This window comes from Vanacampus margaritifer, chromosome 10 (assembly GCF_051991255.1).
Source record: "Vanacampus margaritifer isolate UIUO_Vmar chromosome 10, RoL_Vmar_1.0, whole genome shotgun sequence".
In the NCBI taxonomy this organism is placed as follows: domain Eukaryota; kingdom Metazoa; phylum Chordata; class Actinopteri; order Syngnathiformes; family Syngnathidae; genus Vanacampus; species Vanacampus margaritifer.
The window spans coordinates 11,198,381-11,217,444 of record NC_135441.1 but is presented as its reverse complement, the minus strand read 5'-3'; the positions used below and the strand labels follow the sequence as shown (position 1 = coordinate 11,217,444).

The following is a 19,064-nucleotide window of genomic DNA, read 5'->3' as shown; positions in this document are numbered from 1 at the left end:
TGTACAGAGTTTAATTTTTTTTTTTTTACCCCTCCCTCAGCCAGAACCTTCTGCACCATCTTGGAGGTTTTGCGGGTCAACGTGCGGGAGATGACGTTGCGCCACTTCTTGCTCAGGTTGCCACCGCTTTTCCCTCCATCTGCGACGCTCCCTTCCACCTGAGATGGCACAAATGTTTAACCGTGAACTTTACTAATAAGCCATGGCTTCTACCCATCAGCCCTTCTTTCGGATGTCAATGTTGCAAATGATATGATGTGATCGATGGAACCTGTAATAATGTGTCCGAAAGGAAAAATTAATAAAACATAAAAATAAAAAAAATCCTCCCACACTGCAACATAATATGAAAACAACAATATTTGTACATTGTGTAAGGTTTGAGTTTCTTGCTGAAATACAGAAACACATTATATTGATGATTTGTTCTGCATTAACAGCTTTTTCTGGTGACTTGTGTTTTGTTTTGTTTTTTGTTTTTACAGGTTTTTAAGGTTTTCCTCAGATTTTGGCATTCTGACATCTTGAGTTTCACTGGTTGCAACCTGGTCAGTATCATTTGAATTGCCTCAAAGAAAAGAAACAGACTGGGATATTTTTTTTTTAAAGTGTGTGGGGGGGGGGGGGGGGGTTGTGCTATTGTGGCCCAAGATTAAATGTCCGTCAGACCTATCAATACTTCAGCCATAATAATATTCATACAACTTTTTTTTTTGAGAACTCACCGATATAAAGCACCGATATTGCTAGTATTTTGATATAAAATTCATAAAATTTCTGGCACATTTGATCATTCGCAGATGTATCAAACTGGCGCCTACTACTGCTAAGGAAGACTTTTACTCGATGTTGGAAATATCAGTGTCTAGTATCGGCATCCTCCACAAGGCCTTAAAAAGGCCGGTATCTGCCTGATAGTGATACCTGGTATTGGTTCTCGCCTATCTCTAATTTTCAATTACATGAACATTTACTTGCACTGGTAGCTACATTTTGAGCCTTCAGTCAATTTCTGAACTTCGTCATCTGTCTGGTATCACGGGCGCACCAATCTCGGAAATGGTCCAGTGCTTTTCTGGAAAAGTGCCAAATCTAAACCTTCATCTAGACTAGTACACATTTGAAAAAAACAGAGTTATCTTATTCTAGTTCTAATATGCTGAAATGATTTATTTTCAATGACAACATGGCCAACATAATAATTCTATGTGCTTATCAGGAAAAACGAAGTGAAACGTCTTTGGACTGACAGACTGTTGCGGCTCTTTGCCTGACTGCCTCTCGCCATGCAAAAGACATCCTGTCTGCACTCTATGCACAAAGCTCTTGATTGCAGAAAAATCATTAGTATTGACTTCCAATGAACTATGGTGTGCCGCATCAGGAAGTTTTGCACTTCTGCAACTCTCAGGCTTGTTTATGACCTGTGTTTATGAAATGCTTGGAGGAACAGCAGCAGTTCCACTTTTTACTCAAGCAGTGATTAAAGTTACACTTCGCTATAGGTGCACCTGCAAAATCCAATGCAGTTCTGTAATCCGAGTATTGTGCGTCATGGGCGATCATCATCAGGCGTGACACAAAATGATTCAATTGAGGCCTACTCACAGTCTCATCGAGGACAAACTCCTTATCAGGTGTGACGGGTGAGGTGACCTTGGGCTTCATGAAGTCCTTGAAGCTGCTCGACCTCTGCAGCGACAGCTGTAAACAAACACATTTACTTTTTATTTACATCAGCATTTACTGTCATCGATGTGAACGCGATCAGAAAAGATTAAAGGCGTACATACACACTCACACCGCAACACCCACCTCTTCTTATAATCTCCCCAAATGTGTGAAAATTTCACTGCAGTGTCATGACTTGCATGATGATGTCTGCATTTTTCTGTTAAAGAGGTCAAAACCCCAAACAACCTCTGACACACTTGCTGCTATGTGGAGAGACCATAAAACACATTCAAAATATACCTTTTCCCTCCCATACACTTTAAAAACATTTAAAGTTATTAAAACAATTTTAAACAAGTTGTAAATGGATTGGAGCATGAAATAATTGTAAGCATAAATTGTATAGAAAACACTATGTGCCTGTAAGAGGTGGGGCCTGGTGTCTGATGTCATCAATTGCGTGTGTGAGTGTGGGTGTGAGCTGTGGCTGACAGCAGCTTCGATGCATTGTGTTGATAAGTTTTACTCTTCTCCTGACAATAAATGGCTGATATGTGCATTGACAAATATGGCTCTCCTTTCCCACATCCAAGGCCATTACAGTAATCATGTACCGTGGTGCCTGCAGATAATAGCACTGTGTGGTGGCTTTGAACTCGATTCAAGAGAATTACATTTTACATGTGTCTTTTAACTCATTTACTGCCATTGACGGTTATAAACGTAAAAAAATCATTTTAACTATTTCTATTAGTTAACTTTTTTTTCTACTTTTGTTAACAAGAGTATGAAAACCTAGATTTTTTTTATTGTACATTTAGAACAGATATAAAAATTGGGATTAATCGTGAGTTAACTATTGAAGTCACGCGATTAATTACGATTAAAAATTTTAAATCTCCTGACGTCCCTAATTTTTTAACAATCATCTAGTTAGGCGATACATTTTTTAAAATTGTAATTAATCACATGACTAGTTAACTCACGATTAAACACACATTTTATATCTATTCTAAATGTACAATACATTTTTTTCTGGGTTTTCATACTCTTAACAAAAGTGGGGATTTTTAAAAAAAACTAATAGAAATAGTTCTAATGAATTTTTAACGTTTATAGCCGTCAATGGTAGTAAATGAGTTAAACAACTACAAAACTTTAAGTACGCTTAGCTAAATGCTAACCAACCATGTCAAACGCCATTGACAAGCTAACAGGTAGCGTAGGCATGGTTTTAGAAGCAAGGGATTTGAGCACACATGGTGGAGCAACACATGTAGGCAGATAATAAAACATTATTTACAGACATATATTCTTTATCCTCTATGAAAATGACATATTTTACAGAGTCACTTAAAGTAATCGTAGAAGAAGTATTATGATGATGATGATAATGATGATGATGATTATTATTATTATTAGTAGCAGAAGCAGTACTCTTCTTTGCTTGTGTCTGCATTACTGTATAATACAGTACTGCCTCCTGGTGGCAAATGCGAGCACACCAGAAGGTGCAACACAATGAATTGGACAGTAGCATTAAATCATGACAACCATGTTGATTATAAAAAATTAAAAACAAAACAAAACATAACTTGGGGAAAATGTCACAAATTAATTAATACAAAAATTAGAACAATTGAATGTGTTAATCCAACTCCAGTCGACTGGTCGTCTGCACCGATGAGGATGCAACATGAGGCATTGCTGATATATATATATATTTTTTTACTCAAACAACTTCTGCTATGATTCACCCAAGCAGAAGAGAGGAGCTAGATATTTTTTTCTCATGCGCTAACATCTTCAAGCGGTTAGAGTATCCATGTGTGTGTGTGTGTGCGGGCGTATTGGTGAGCTCATCTTAACCACAAAGGTTTGCTCCAACATATGCAGACTTAGTGGGCAAAAAAAAAAAGAAGTGTTCTAAAACTCCTCTATGTGTTCAAATGTGATAATGCAATTTATTACAAGTTGTGTACTATTTAAGGTAAGAAAATATTTCTGCTTATATCCCCTCACATGTAAAAGCATTGTGACAAAAAGGCTTTTCTCACCTTCTTCTTTTGCACCTGCTCCTTCTCCGAAGCGTTGGAAGGTTTTCGCCTCAACATTTTGTCGTCGACGGCGTGCAGGCGACTTGTAAAAATTGAGTGAAGGTTTCTGTCCTCGTCTCTGGGGTTGAGAGGAAAGATGTGAAAAGAGATGAGACAACGAGAGGTGCACTCCCCCGCTGCTGAAACAAGAGCACACGTTAAGGGGAAGTCACATGGCTGCATGGCAAAAAAAAACAACACTACTGCACATTTCATTGTGCTGTCAGTTCTTCAATGCGCAATAAAAGCCATTTGGACCATAATTGCATTTATCTAGCCTCAGCAAAGACAAAACATTAATATAACATTGCGCTTTGAGACAAATATCACTCTATAGTATCTTACTTAATAAAAAAAAAAATACAAAATTATAATTAGAGCTAAAGACAATTAAACAGCTTTTGTCTCACTTTCTCTTTCAATGTAAGTTCATTCTGGTTTGCACACGATGGTCACCTGGGGTCAGTATAGGACAGTCACACGGATCTACTGTATTGGAGACTCAGCTCCTCTCCTAGCTTCTCAGGATGTCACTACTATAAGTCGTTCTTTTTGTCTATTGTCTAAATCTGTCGATGTGGCGGTGCTGTACTGAAAGGGTACCAGCACCGCCACATACATGCTAGCTGTTATCCCATGTGCCTATTAAGTTTCACAATGTAATCTATATTACCTGTATTAAGGTAGCAGAAGCTTTGTGGTTGATTTAAATACGCAGTAGTAACCTTCGGCTGAGACAAAAAAAAAAGGTTTCTTTTTTTGAAGAATATTTACTAATTAAATCTTCGAAATTACTGCTGGCGGTGACATGAATGGACTCACCTGCAACCACACAGAATTCGTATCGAGTTTGTGCTTGCAAGTCAACAACAACAACAAAAATGGATCACATCTTGAAAAACTTGAAGTCAGGTCACTCGTATCTCAAGGCACAACTGGAGTAATTTAAAAAAAACAACAACAACATGAAAGCTTTGCATATTCTACAGTACAATGCACTTCTTGATGCATACTGTTGCCACATTATTTTCCTTCTTCAGCACATGTGAATCACGCTTGCGCTTTTTAAAGCTGTTGCTCATCTGGCCACTTTGTGCTTTTTCAGCGGATTTTCCTCAGCTGTGACTATTTGTCAGCACGTCCGAAGGAGGACCCTTTTTTTTTTTTTTTTTTACAAAACAACAGTGGAGCACCAAAGTAAAACCAGGAAAACAAGACTGTGTTCCAAATTATATATTTATTTTTTTCTACCCCTACGCTGTATTGTGACCCGTTTTGGGCTTTTTGATGGTTCTGACCAAGCCATTTCAAAATAAAATATTGCCCACGGTTCATAGTAAATTCAAATGATATAAAATCATCAACTTTTAGAGTATAAGTCGATTATTTTTAAAGAAAAAAAAAACTTAACTCAAATAGCACAGCTCCAAATGATTACATACATCGGCATTTTAATACATTTTATATGTTTTAATTTCAAGAATTGAAAAGCTCCCTATTTCACTGAATAACATTTTCAACCCCAAAAATGGTTCTTTCCAATAATGTTTATCATCTCTAGTTGATTTCATAGTTATCTAACTGTATATATAATAGTACATGTTCAGTTTGCTACTAAATTATGACAAGTTAGTACGTTATCTTGCAAAACTTGAAACAAAAATGGTGACAAATCTTGTGTTAATGTGTTTTCCCTTCGTAGCAGACGTACAATAGTAAAAGCAGAGAAGGAAGTAGAGCAAAAGCCACGTCTAGCTTGTTATTTTGGCGTGTTTGCAAACCGCACGAAGAGAGGATGCCCTATTTCGGCTTCCTCTTATGCCACTTCAGCTCGCTGTAGAACCAAAATTCACATTTCATTGGCACGTCACGGAAACAGATGAACTACACCTCCTGTTGTATTCTCTGAAAACAATGTCAACACTGGCCACATTATTAGGTACAGCACACCTGCACAACATCATGAGATTGAATCCAAGAGCATTATCAAAAGCTTTGCCTTGACAACGATAATAATGGTCTGTTTGAATGGGCATTGCCAGAAATGGATTAGCAGAATGCTTATTATTGTAGTTTGCATTCCGGACCCTATAGCAAGATATATGCATGGGAGGTGCAGGTATTATTTTTGCCTTTTCAGGGTTATCATCCACACGTTCTACAGTACTGTAGTATTTGTGCCTGAATGTGTGTGGAACAGCCCGTGTGGAAAAATTATCACAGCAAAATCTTGTGATATTTTATTAGTAATTTAATATACACAATGGTGTAATGCTATTTGTTTACTTTGACCAGAAACCTTAACTGAGAGTGGCAATAAAATGCTTAAAACCTATTTTTTGAGGAATTGTTCACCATTTGCCAAACTGCTGCTTGTTGTGAAGTTAGGTGAATTTGCAGCTATCTAGTACGGAAGCGTATTGCATTCACTTGAAAAAAAAAAAGTCCTGTTCTTCTGACAATTTTTTTTGGGCGAGCGTTGTTTTTTCGAATATTTTTTTCCCTGTTTTTTTTTATAATTTTTTTTCTGTTTCAAAAAAAACCCAAACATTTCCCTCTGTTTTTCTGAATATTTTTTTTCAGTTTTTCTGAGTAATTTTTCCCTGTTTTATAAAATAATAATTTTTATGTTTTTTTTTTAAATTTTTTTCTTTCTTTCTGTTTTTCAATATATAAAAAAACATTTGTATGGGGTCATTATTGTGGCAAAAATATTTACAAATGCGTATTTTGTCCCACAAATTGGTAAAAAGAATTTGTATCGCGTACACTGATTTGTATGCGTAAACAAATAGTTGAACTCGTATACGTATACATCTGACCTGTAAACAAACACCGGGCGATTTGCAAATACAACACCTTTGTGTCCACTAGGGGACGCTAGGGTCAATAATATTTTACGTTGTTGGCTGCAATCTAGGCTATAGCCATTTGTTTTTGTTTGTTTTCTTGTCTTTCGGGGGCCGGGGACATTCAACTATTTGTTCACGCATACAAATCAGTGTACGCATTTGCAGATTTTTATCACACATTTGTGACTTCAGTCACACATTTGTGGATTCTCGTTACACATTTGTGACTTTAGTTACGGATACAAATTATTTTGACATATTCGTGGATCAAAATACGCACAACAATGGCCCCATACATTTGTAAATAAGTATCTCATGTATCTCATGGCACCACTGTACTTCTTCTCGGTAGAATCAGTAAGAATGAATCCAATTGCAAGTGAAACACATTCTAGTTTAATTAAAGGATCTGCAGTTTCATAGTAGGGTACCAATAATGTATAGATATTGTTGTTGAATAAACAAAAGGAACCGAGTTTCAAATGTTTGCTTCAAAGATGACAACAAATCAAAATCAAATAAGTTAGGCAGTATGATTACATAAATAGTTTAAAAGCATCAAAATTACACAAAAGATCATTCTAAAACTTGGAACAAAAATGCCAGTGCACAAATGTCAGCGTTTCCCCCTGATATACAGTACATTTTTAGAGTGCAACATTGTACAACACAGCCACAGCCAAAGTGACCAGGGTGGGTGAAGAGGAGTGGACATATGAAAATGATCCGGACTGGACAAGGGGTTTTGTGTGCCTCAGCATCCAGCTCTTCTCTTCATGGAGGCCCTGACGGTCCAACTCGGGACCCATTAACCTCCGAATGGTCTCGTAGTATTTGTTCAACCACTGCAGCTGGAGTGAGAGTGAAAAAAGCATTTTCTAAAACAGTAGCTCATGATCGCCAAAGTGGCATCTGGTGTTCCTCATGAATCATTACTAGAACCACTTTTGCTCTGTGGGAATATTTATATATTATAATTTATTGAGATGTAGTAATTTTTATTTTTTTTATTTTTTTTACAAATGACGTAAGAGATGGTTTGTTTTTGACAAAGATCACTTTCATCTTTCAGTTGGAGAGAAAAAAGAAAGGTGGGGTTGAAGAGAAAAACAGCACTCTTACAGAAACATCATGCATCTTTGAAACAAGAAATTGACATGAAGCTTGTGACATAACATAATATTACTACTGTATAAACTAGCAGCTACTGAAAGATTTATTTATTCTCATTAGCGTACAATTACCTGGACTGGGCTGAGAAGAGTGATATCAATCAACTTCCTGTCATATGGAACCAAGGACACAGTGTCAAACGTCAAGTAGTTATGACCATACTGCAGGGGAAGGAGAGCGTCAATTACCATACGACACTTTTTAATAGAAAATGACTGAATGATCAATAATGACTTGGCTTAAATACATTTGTATGGTATGGCACAACCACTGCAACGTCTTCAATGCGAATCCCAAAGTCGTTATCCTTGTAATATCCAGGTTCTGTGGACAAAATCAGAACAGAAATTTGTGTAATATGAATTGAATTTTCATTAAAATCATGCAAATGATCTAACAAAAAGTCTCACCTATAGATGTGAACATGCCTTCTCTAAATGGAATGTTGTAACTCTGAAAACCAACAGGCCCTAAAGTAGCAAAGTAGATGAATATTTATGAACTGCATTTTTAAATATAAAACAGTGTGTACGAATAAGGGGGAACATAAATAAGTGGAATAAAAAATATAATGAAACTAGGAACTTCCAAAATACAAAACTAGGAAACGATAGTAAAGTATATTAATATTTATTGAGATTATCAATCATAATAAATAAAAGTATAAAAATAGAAATAAAAATAATATTTAAATAAATTAATAAAAATAATCAGTCTTAATGAGTCAAATACAAACTATAAAAAAGGTAGAGTACTGTACTACTACTAGTATTTATAAAATGTGCACTATTATTATTATTATTATTATTATTTTAAACTAACAATACAAATAAGAAAAAAATCAACCAAATATAACACTGGATAGAAATAGTCCAATGTTTTAGTATTTATTAGGTGTATTATTGTATTGTACATTAAATTATATTAGATAATTACATTAAATAAAAAAACTAAGAAAATAGATTACGTAGAACTAGACAAAAATACTAAAATGTATAAATTTTTAAGTGTATTATTTATAAAATAAAATAAAAACATGCAAATAAGAAATACAAAATATAAAAACTTGTCTAATATATACCACATTCGTATTTATTAAATTGATTATTCTAATAAAATAAAAATTTAATAATTGGAATAAAAAATAAGAAATCTTAAAAAAATATATAAAATATGAAATGAGGCAAAAAAAAGGAATTCAATATATTAGTAATTAGTTATTGTATTATTGTGTTTGTATTATAGAATAAAGACTAAAATATGCAAATAAGAATAAAAATCAAAACAGAATAAAATGAAAATACAATGAAGTAAAATAATTAATATTAAAAAGTTAAACATTTAAACCTTTCCCCCCATCTGAATCTTTAAAAGCAGTTTAGTTTTAAATTTGAATTTAACTTTCATGTACAATACATTTGAACTGAACCATTTAAGTACAGTTATTTATTTATTTTAATTTTCCCTTGTTTAAGCGCTGAGTTAAAACTGTGTACAATGTTACAGTGGCTTAAAATAATAAATATTCATTTTAGTTCTACAAACTATTTTTTTGGTACTTAGGCGGTCCTTAGTGTAAAAAAGTACGAGACAAAAATGTTTTTTTTAAATGGCGTACACTCATGAACCCCGAAATAATTGCCAACCCCGTGTCCTGTGCCATGGCCGTAGTTGAGACCCACTTCCCACAAAGCTCTGCGGCCCAGCATCTCCATGTTGGCACCTGGGGACGGACCACAAGCTTATCACTCAAACACAGCAACAGTCCAATATCGCCATCTAGTGTTACACTCAGACTTCTGAATGAACATTACCCACCTCTGGTCCCTGAAGGAAATATGGTTCTAGATATTTCGATATTTCCCATAAGCACTCTGGTGTAGGCCTCCTTGAAAATAGACATAAGTCAACGTTAGTTATTTTCACATTACAAAAGTGCCAACATGGAAGGTAACTTCCTATAAAGTGGTGCCTTGAGATACGAGTGACTGACTGTCACTTTTTTTGCTTTGATACGGTGGCAGTGACTCACTATATGACTATGTATCAGATGCACAGTGTTACCTTTTGCATAGCTGTGGGGGACCCCCAATGGACCGTCCGAGTGATGTCGGTTGTCCCGTCTCTGACAGCGTGAAAAGAAGTCATGACACCAAGTCAACCACAAGTGACGTGTGTGTGTGTGTGTGTGTGTGTGTGTGTTGTTACGCACAGATACTGGCCACCGGAGTCCACCAGGTACATCTCGTCCACCGTCAGCTTCCTGTTGCTTTCTACTGTTGGGCTACAGTATGAAAAGACAACAAATCAGCACTGAAATTAGCATTTAGCATGGAGTGACTATGACTCTATTTAGCTTTATTAGATGAACAAAGTAGCAAATTTTTCTCGAGGCTGAAATATAAGAATGGTATTACTCAATGGGAAAAGATGATTTGAAACACAAGTGTGTTCATGGACCAAATGAAGCCCGTATCTCAAAGCACCACTGGACTGTACTTACACATGACCAAATTATATTTACCTGTAATGTGCCAGTGCAGCATTAGGTCCACTTGCCGAGATGGTCTCAAAGCTCGGTCCCCTGCTGTCCTTTTGTTTGCTGAAAATGTTCATTTCCTTTTTATATATTAAAGTTTTCCGATTCTATTGTGATTTTGTACGTACAATGTTGAGACTGACCTGCGACAGTGGTTGACATACGCAGAGGCGCTCAGCTCCGACTCCTTTCCTGTTGGCACCGCCTTCTCCAACCACATGAGGAGCTGCATGACAGCTACGGCATCTCTCACCTGGAACGCAAAATAATAAAATAATAATGCTAGCCTGGTTCCTATCCAACCAAATTGCAGCCCAGTAACAGTAACTTAGGCATGTATTTGTGTGTGTACGACATACGTGAGCATCCCTCAAGATGCGCTGCTCAGTGTCATCTTTCACAGCTTTGGTGGTCAGCACAAGAGAGTAAGAGCTGCTCAAAAGTTTGTCCTACAAGTTAGTAAATATAAATTTAGACAAATGAAATCACACAAGGAGGTGAAAGAATACGGGTAACAAACGGTTCATACTGTATCATATCATATCATATTTTAGCAATACCTCCATCAAATACCAGTCAAAGTCTGCAGTGTAAGTGTGAAGCACACGCCAAAAATCAAGAATTAAATTGGATTTTGCTCAAAACCAGCATTCATGTCTTCATAGAGTAACTCAATATCTAAGTTTGAAGGTTGAGCAATGGCGGGGGAAAAAAAACAAAAAACAAAAACAAAATTACCTAATACCAAAATATTCAAAAGCTGCCTCCCTATGTTGAGAGCATTTCAGTTAGCTATATCTTACCATTTCAGTATGTTGTGTGAGAGCATTTCAGTTTGTTATAATATTTCAGCGTTTTATATGACATCATTAGGTGTGAGAGCATTTGAGGTTGGTATCATAGTTCAGTGTGAGACCATTTCATTTTATCATATGATTTCATTTTCAGTATAACATGTGACACCTTTCATTATATTAAATGAGAGCATTTCAATAAGCACTGATCCACAGCACTACTAAATTAGTAGCTTATTAGTGGCTGAAGTAAATAAATGAGTAGCTCATTAGCAGCCTGATGACACCCTGAGAGGCGAAACATGTATGTTTAATAAATTAGCTCATTCTCCTCTTCCTGACACCACTATTACTAGTTGAGTCTATCTCTATTGAGCTGTGCGGAGCAAGCTCCCCTTGACGTATATATGAGAGCATTTCAGTTTATTACTTCATAGCATTTTAGTATGTTAGATGAGAGATGTCAGTATATTGTATCAGAGCATGTGTGAGAGTGTTTTATTATATTATATGAGAGCATTTCAGTAATGTGTGAGAGCATTTCGGTTTATTATATCGGCTGAATTTCAATATGGTTAATGTCGGTGACGGATGTTCAGTATATTGTATGAGAGTATTTCAGTAATGAGTAATGTGTGAGGGTATTTCAGTAATGAGTTGGAGCCGAAACTCGAACCCACAGACAGACGTGCTAACCAGTAGTGCAGCCTGCTTTTCTTTCAGGTTGAATTTCCACAGTCACACTTTCAGATTCTTTTCCCCAGTTGTCCAAATACTTTTGTCCATTTAGCATATCATGTAAATTGTTCATCAAGAATGCAATATAAGTGCCATACCTGCGATTTTATGACCTCATAAAGTGCATAGTTGGTGTACTCGGTGCCAATCCACACTTTGACCCCCGGCCGCCTCACGTACTCCTTGAGGTGGTCCAAGATGGCGTCGTAGCTTTTCAGCTGCACGCACAACGGCCCACTGCATGAGGCGTTCAGGTACACCCTAAGCTCTTCTGTCACCCTTTCTGTGTGCAAAAAGAGCCTGACAAACATGTTGTGAGTGAAGATGATGATCACACAAAGTAAACCATCAGGGTCCAGCAGAGACATAATTCAGGATTACCTCTCACACATGCACTTCTGAAATGCTTTCAGCCACACAACTGAAAAACGTTTCACTCCCATACACTAGTGAAACACTCTCACAGCCAAATAAAAGACTCCACACAACTGAAACACTGATAAGCACTACTGAAACACTCACACACAACTGGAACCCAATCTAATTCATATACTAAAACTCTCATGCACACTACTAAAATGTCACAAACATGACTGAAACACTACTGAAATGCTGTCACACGCAAAACTTAAAAGTTACTCTCACGTCTCCTACTGAAACCCTCACACAAATCCTCCTGAAACGTTGTCACACAAACTACTGAAATGTCCCAACAAGCACTACTGAAACACTGTCATGCACAATATTGAGTTGCTGCCATAGCCAATTGAAAAATGATATACTCTCATAAACCCTCTCACACATACAATAAAATGCTGACTCACATGCAACGTAAAATGCTCTCACACACATCTGAAACATTCTCTGAAAACTGAAATGCTGTCTCACGCACTACTGAAATGCTCTCACACACAAAATTGAAACCAAAACCAAAACTCAAACATTCTGAGACACTACTGAGACTTCTCACACACTACTGAAATGTGTATTTCAGAGAATATTAAATGAAATTACCTGAGGATATCCTTCATCGTTAATCATTAATCTTTTTTTTTTTTGTATTTCTTGACACAGTATCACAAAAGTGTGATCATGTGAGTGCATATTTCATTTGTAGTTTGAGGGGATTTCAGTTATGTGAGAGAGCATTTTAGTAGTACGTATGAGAGGTAACCCTGAATTTTATCCTTGATGGCCTCTCATGAGGATCAATAAAAATGTACCAGATCTCGTCCATGGTCAGCAGCGTGTATGAGTAGAAGAAAGGGTTGTATGGGATGTCATTGCCGCGCATATTAAACAGCCCTTGAAAATGACAAATGCAAGTTATGTATATGAACTTTGTAGTCTGTACGTAAGATGCGGTAGACTTACATGCTGTCTCATCAAGTGCTGACAACAGGAGAGCTGTGGGCTGATAAGGATTCTCCTTCATCTGATTTCGGATTTGTTCCACTTTCATCTGCCAGGACCGTTCTGTGGACGACATTATATTACGTTAACAGTTATGATGAATAATCTTGCATTTATTCTTTTGAGCTGGAGCCGATCTCAGCTTACTGCATAAGATTCAATCGGGTCATCACAGGGCACATAAACAAACATATGCATTGACAATTTAGAGTCTTTAATAAACAAAACATGCCTGAATTTGGAATTTGGGAGGAAAAACATGAAGAAATCCCATGCTAACTTTAAAATTCATCTACTCTATGTTTTTCTGTCGAACCTATCCTATAACTATTAGCTGAAAATCTCGCCCATGTACGTTTTTTGCTTCCTTACTGAAACACCCCAGGCGGGGCCATGGCCCTCTTTATATAATAAATTACAGTCAATTCTTGCCGTATTTCTGTTTGCAGCTTATGCAGGATTTTTTTCACAAGAAGTGTTCCTGCAGAGCAACACACGCAAGCCAGGATGAAAGATCGAAAAAGATTAAAAAATGTCCAAACCACATGATGCTTTTTTTGATATTATGTGCAAATTTGCTCAGGCATTAAAATCCCAGCAATAATGCATCATATTCGTACTGAGTGTCCTTATCCAGGTATGCTGTCTAACGCGTGCACAAACATTCGATTTATGATGCTCTCCATTTGTTCCATTACCTACATGTGACCTTAAAGGCTAAATGAGGCTATTGGGCGAAATAACTTCCTTCCTTGTCCGTCCCCCCAAAGTCGGCATTAAATCTGTCAACCATAAATACATCACCAGGTTGTTTATGGCCACGCCACATCGTAAAATGTATTTATTTATCGGCACCCAGGTAAGGAGGGAAACGCACGTATGACTCTGTCGGGCAGGCGGATGAGACTATCAGGCGATATGGGAGGTCTGTCCTTCCACACTTGGTCCACCAGGTTGCCAGGCATCGACTTGAGACTCCGATTGCTGGACTCCAGACTCATTGCGTAGTCTTCCTGCGTTTCTAATGGAGCAAATGGCAGGCGATTAAGCACTCTGAGGCTAATCAATCACGAGGGAATCGTCCGTCTGTCAAACTGGCGTCAGCGGCCTCCGGTGATGTTAACCAGGACTGACGGAGGCGGTGATAAAGACTCACTGAGAGAGAAGAGGAACGGATCAAAGCCAATCTGGCCGCCATTGGGTACGTCTGAGATGAGCCACTCGGCTATGCTGCTTATGGACACTGTGGAACGACACAGTTGACATAGCACCGTTATTGATGATTCACAGCACTTTGTCTTTAAAGCAATCGATTAAGGTCCGATTTCATAATCACAATGGCTGCCACAAAGCTTCTCTACGTAATGTTCGATACCACTTTTTTTTTCCAGACTGATACAATCACAACAACTCTTGAGTAATCGCAGATAAAATCACATGAATTTGATGGCAATTTTCTATCATTTTCATTTCTAATTTCCCAAGTACAAATACCTCGAAATATTTCCAGGAATCGGCCTGAGACCGATACCTGGTGTCGGTACTCGCCCATCTCTATTTAAAAGTATTAAGACATTTACCTGAAATTGTTGTTCTTTTATAATGTCTGCAATCAAACTACAGTATATCTCTGCATATTCTCTCAATTTGTAACTTGCAATTCCATAGTCCTGTTTGATTTTGAAGTATTGCTTTGGCTCTATCATGGACGTTTGAACATTATCCTGATTTCCCCTAAAGTACTAGAGCTATAGTACGTATTCAGTAAATTATGTGGAGTAAATTTTACTTTAAACTGAGTCTATTTGGTCCCATTCAAGAGGGCTAAAAGTATTTGCCTATCACATGAAAAAACTAGAGATTTTTCACTCAGAAATTCTCAGTAAATTTTGCAAGGAGAGATTTTGACAAAATTGTACTTACTTTATTTACAGGGACATTCAGCGATTCCTAGTGCCATCAAGTGGTCAAAGCATAGGTCATAGCATTAGAACATCGCAGGAGCACACACACTACGGTGGATCAGAGTGACCACATTACGCAAGCCTACCGACGGCGATTTGCCAGCCGTTGTAAAGTCCGGCGAGCGACGCTGAAATTCCGAGCTAGCTGGAATTAGCCGGAGCAACTAACAAGAGCGGCTATCGGGAGGAGCTAGTTAAAAAAAAAGCTAGTAAAAGCTTGCGAGAGCAAAGCAGAAAGTAACAAGCGACTCATGGGAGTTACTGACCACCGGCAGACCCAGATGTGGTAAGCTGCGGTCGACCCATTGGTCAGACTCTCGATGAAATACCACCCGAGAATTACTCTCTTCTAGGTGTAAATGTTACTCTTTTTAGAGTGGAACAAAATAGACTCAGTTTAGAGTCAAATTTACTCTACAGAAATGATATGGCTAGCCTGTAACACATCCGGTTTTACATTGAAATTGGTGTGTCGCTCTAACATGCACAACGTTATTCCATCCAGCCGATGTATCAAATATATCATCGTACCATCAGTAGCATGCAGCTGCATAAATTATTTTTTGTAATTAAAAAAGGATTAATGCTGCCAAAAAATATTAGCATTATTCAGTAGGAGGACCGGCGGCAGAACTGCACATTTTGCATTTCATAGTCATGAGACGCTGTGACCGGATGTAGCAAAGCAGCCCCAAGACATAAAAGAGATCAAGTTGTCTGACACTGAACAACACATTGTGATTCAGGATGTCTTCAGACTCTCAACATTTCACTGTCCCCTACTGGGATTCAAGACACCCTGTGCTGGATGAAGCTACATCTTGGTCTCAGTTGTAGGTCAAGGGTCATCCATTGAGATCATTTTGAGACCCACCGTCTTTTTGCAGCTCCCAGTTGCAGTCCATCTGTCTCTCCGCTTGGACCCAGTAGCGGCTGTCCGTCCACAGCGCCGCTTTGCCCGGCGTGACCACGGCCGTGCCTGCAGACAGGCGGGAGCATTAAATTACAGATGCCAGTGAATGCACCGCAGTGCTAATGTAGCAAGCGGGGACACGGGAAGGTTGAAGGAATCTCATAATGTGAGGCTTCACTGTTACCATTTTTTAAATCTCTCTATTCCACACGGAAAGATAAAGTGAGTTTGCCGAAGCTGTGGGATAATTAATCCTGCGTAAATCATCATTTTTCATTTAGTGAGGGGGAGGAGGATGAAAGTAGCTCAGATGTGGGATGTTGAGTCATTGGAAGGACGAAGAAAAAGATGAGGATGAGGAGGAGGAGGAGGAGGAGGAGGAGGAGGAGGCTGCTACCTGCAGAGCCTGTAAAACCCGTCATGAAGGCCATCCTTGCGTCACGCGGTCCGATATATTCACTCTAACACACAGACACACTGTTAATCATCACACAAACAGGAAATGCATTTCATGGTGATTGACAACTGCGGTACCATGTGGGCGTCCGTGCCCGGGATAATGTAGGCCGAGATGTTGGAGACGAGCATGTGTTCTCGCAACTCGCGCAACTGGAGACTGCTGTTCACAGTTGTGCTCGGGAGGTACTGACACACACACACACACACACACACACACGCACACATTGACAGTAAAAGACAGATTTAATAACACGAATAACTGCTGACTCAGTCTTTCCTGTATCTCACATTGTAATCATTTATCATTTAACTATTGCACCACGTGTCACAATAACAACAATAGTACTTATCTTTCTGAGCATTTATAGACTCGAGCTTATTATTATAAATGATTACACATTACGAACATTTTAAATGTAATTATGTAATTTATGATCTTTAAAAAAAAAAAAATAATAAATTAACAAAGGAAGGCTGGAGCCCAGATTTGAATGCACAACCCCTGAATAGTGAGGCAGACGTGCAAACCACTCAATCACCATGCTGCCAATTCAATAATAATAATAATAATAATCATAATAATAAAATCATTCAAGAATAAAAAAAATAAAATTTAATAAAAAATATTTCTGTATTTGATGGAATTTAACATTCTTGCAACTCAAAAACAGCAAACAGATTTATTTAACAATATTTATTCCAAAAAATATGCAAAAAATATTTTAAAAAATTATGAAATAAAATAGGACAAATAAAATATTTTTTGCAATGACAAATTTGAATAAATGAGCTTTTGTAATACGAAATAAAAGGTAACAACAAAGTCATTCTTGCCGTGCAGAGCTCACCGGCGGGGACAAGGTACAGTTCCTCTCGGTGGCCTCAAACAAAGCCACTCCGTTGACGTTTCCTGAAATGAGAAGAGACCTTGAAAAGTTGCCCAAAGCGTTCTGTCAGCACTTTTTGTTTAGTACCAAGTTGGACACGAACACTGGAAGGACCTCTTAGACAAGCAAAGCCAATAAATCACAAAATGAAGTGCAGTCAAATTCAATAATGTACTGCTGTTGATCCATTTTTATGCACCGGAATTGGAGAGCAGGTAAGAATAAGTTTTCTCTACTGAAAACTGACCACCATATATATTTTTTCAAGAATTAACAACAACTGTCATTGTGTCTTAAATGTGAGCCAACCAAGCAAGAATCACATCAATGAGGACAAAACAGAACAACTTTTTTTTCTTCTTCCAATTTACCTGTCAAGACCATCAAAAGCAGAGCCAACATGGAGAGCATCTTGCCTCTGAAGCACATCCACACAGCGGGTGGGCTGAGGTGGGTCGGGCCTGACTGGAGCAGGTGCGCCGTTGAGCGTTCAGTCAATGTGAGTTTGTGGTGCGAAGTGAAGTGTACGTACTGTATGCGGCTCCCCTTCCCTGCCTCCCTCTCTCTCTCTCTCTCTCTCTCTCTCTCTCTCTCTCTCTCTCTCTCTCTCCTTATCTCATCCACTTCCCTTCCTACTCTTCTTCCTCCGCCTGTCTCAATTCACTTGTCCCCTGACAGCTATCATGTGATCTGCATTCATTTATTTTTATTGCTATTGCACTCTGTTACTAAAATTGTGTAAAAAAAAAAAGGTGTGACATCACACTTTCATGCCATCTTAAATTCATAAAGTTGCTTGACCCCAGGTGTTGTTTTCAAAAATGTTACAAAAAATGAATTTTAATACTTGCTTTGAACATACAGTGCAAGATAAGTTCCCCCAGCAGTTGGCAGTGCGTCCTGGTCTGACCCTAGATTTAAAAAAAGAAGAAGAAAAAAAATGAATTTGTGTGGAAAATAAGTGCTGATTTTGCTTAGTTCTTATTGTTTTGATTTTCACTCCTTGTTTATGCTACTCTGTATATGAATGCAAATTGCAAGTTTCTATGTGTGAACCCCTTTTTGTGTATTTATTTTATATAATAATAGATGTATTTTAGTTTACATATTGTTACCAAATTTGTATTATCCTCTATGAGTGTTTGTAATTTTCAATATTCAATCAAATAAAAAATAGAATAAAAACTTTTGTGAGGGAATCCATACTGTTTGCAAGCACAGGTCATGTGTGTCACAGGTGTGATGTTAGGAATGTAACAATATCCAAACGTAACGAATCATGATACAACATTATTATGATGTTGTCGGGGGGTTGGCGATATTAATAAAAAGCTCACAATGCTGTATAAAAACTCACAATATTGTAACCCCCCCCCCCCCCCAGTATTGTGTTTTGGTACATGAGAGCAGTAACGAAGAAATGTGCTTGGTCAGTCATTTTATTTTAAATGTCTCGTCTATACAATGCTAATTATAATTATACATATAGTTCAAATAGTACAGGTAATATTAACCCCAATGCACATAAACGACCTAAAACACTTACATTAAGACATTTACTT

The 19,064-nt window shown here is 37.7% G+C and overlaps 1 protein-coding gene across 4 annotated transcripts; it reads right to left on the bottom strand.

Annotated features, from left to right (window-relative positions):
• Window positions 1–30: 30 nt before the first annotated feature.
• xpnpep2 (X-prolyl aminopeptidase (aminopeptidase P) 2, membrane-bound) lies at window positions 31–18,000 on the bottom strand. 4 transcript variants are annotated; one of them, XM_077577730.1, is made up of 23 exons: window positions 17,874–18,000; window positions 17,464–17,525; window positions 16,691–16,801; window positions 16,554–16,617; window positions 16,118–16,222; window positions 14,436–14,522; window positions 14,157–14,300; window positions 13,241–13,342; window positions 13,090–13,171; window positions 11,965–12,166; window positions 10,694–10,783; window positions 10,478–10,587; window positions 10,320–10,397; window positions 10,008–10,079; window positions 9,860–9,920; window positions 9,614–9,683; window positions 9,414–9,518; window positions 8,206–8,265; window positions 8,043–8,119; window positions 7,867–7,956; window positions 3,732–3,849; window positions 1,609–1,704; window positions 31–158 (listed from the first exon to the last, which is right to left on the bottom strand). In XM_077577730.1, exons 1-22 carry the CDS (start codon window positions 17,929–17,931, stop codon window positions 1,634–1,636), a joined length of 2,019 nt encoding a protein of 672 aa, XP_077433856.1. In that variant the 5' UTR covers window positions 17,932–18,000; the 3' UTR covers window positions 31–158; window positions 1,609–1,633. The 4 variants fall into 4 exon arrangements, 2 of the variants coding, with proteins under 2 accessions (XP_077433856.1, XP_077433855.1); XR_013295530.1 differs by lacking the exon at window positions 31–158 and having other exon boundaries at window positions 1,618–1,704; window positions 3,732–3,910; XM_077577729.1 differs by lacking the exons at window positions 31–158; window positions 1,609–1,704; window positions 3,732–3,849 and adding an exon at window positions 6,996–7,473.
• Window positions 18,001–19,064: the final 1,064 nt, after the last annotated feature.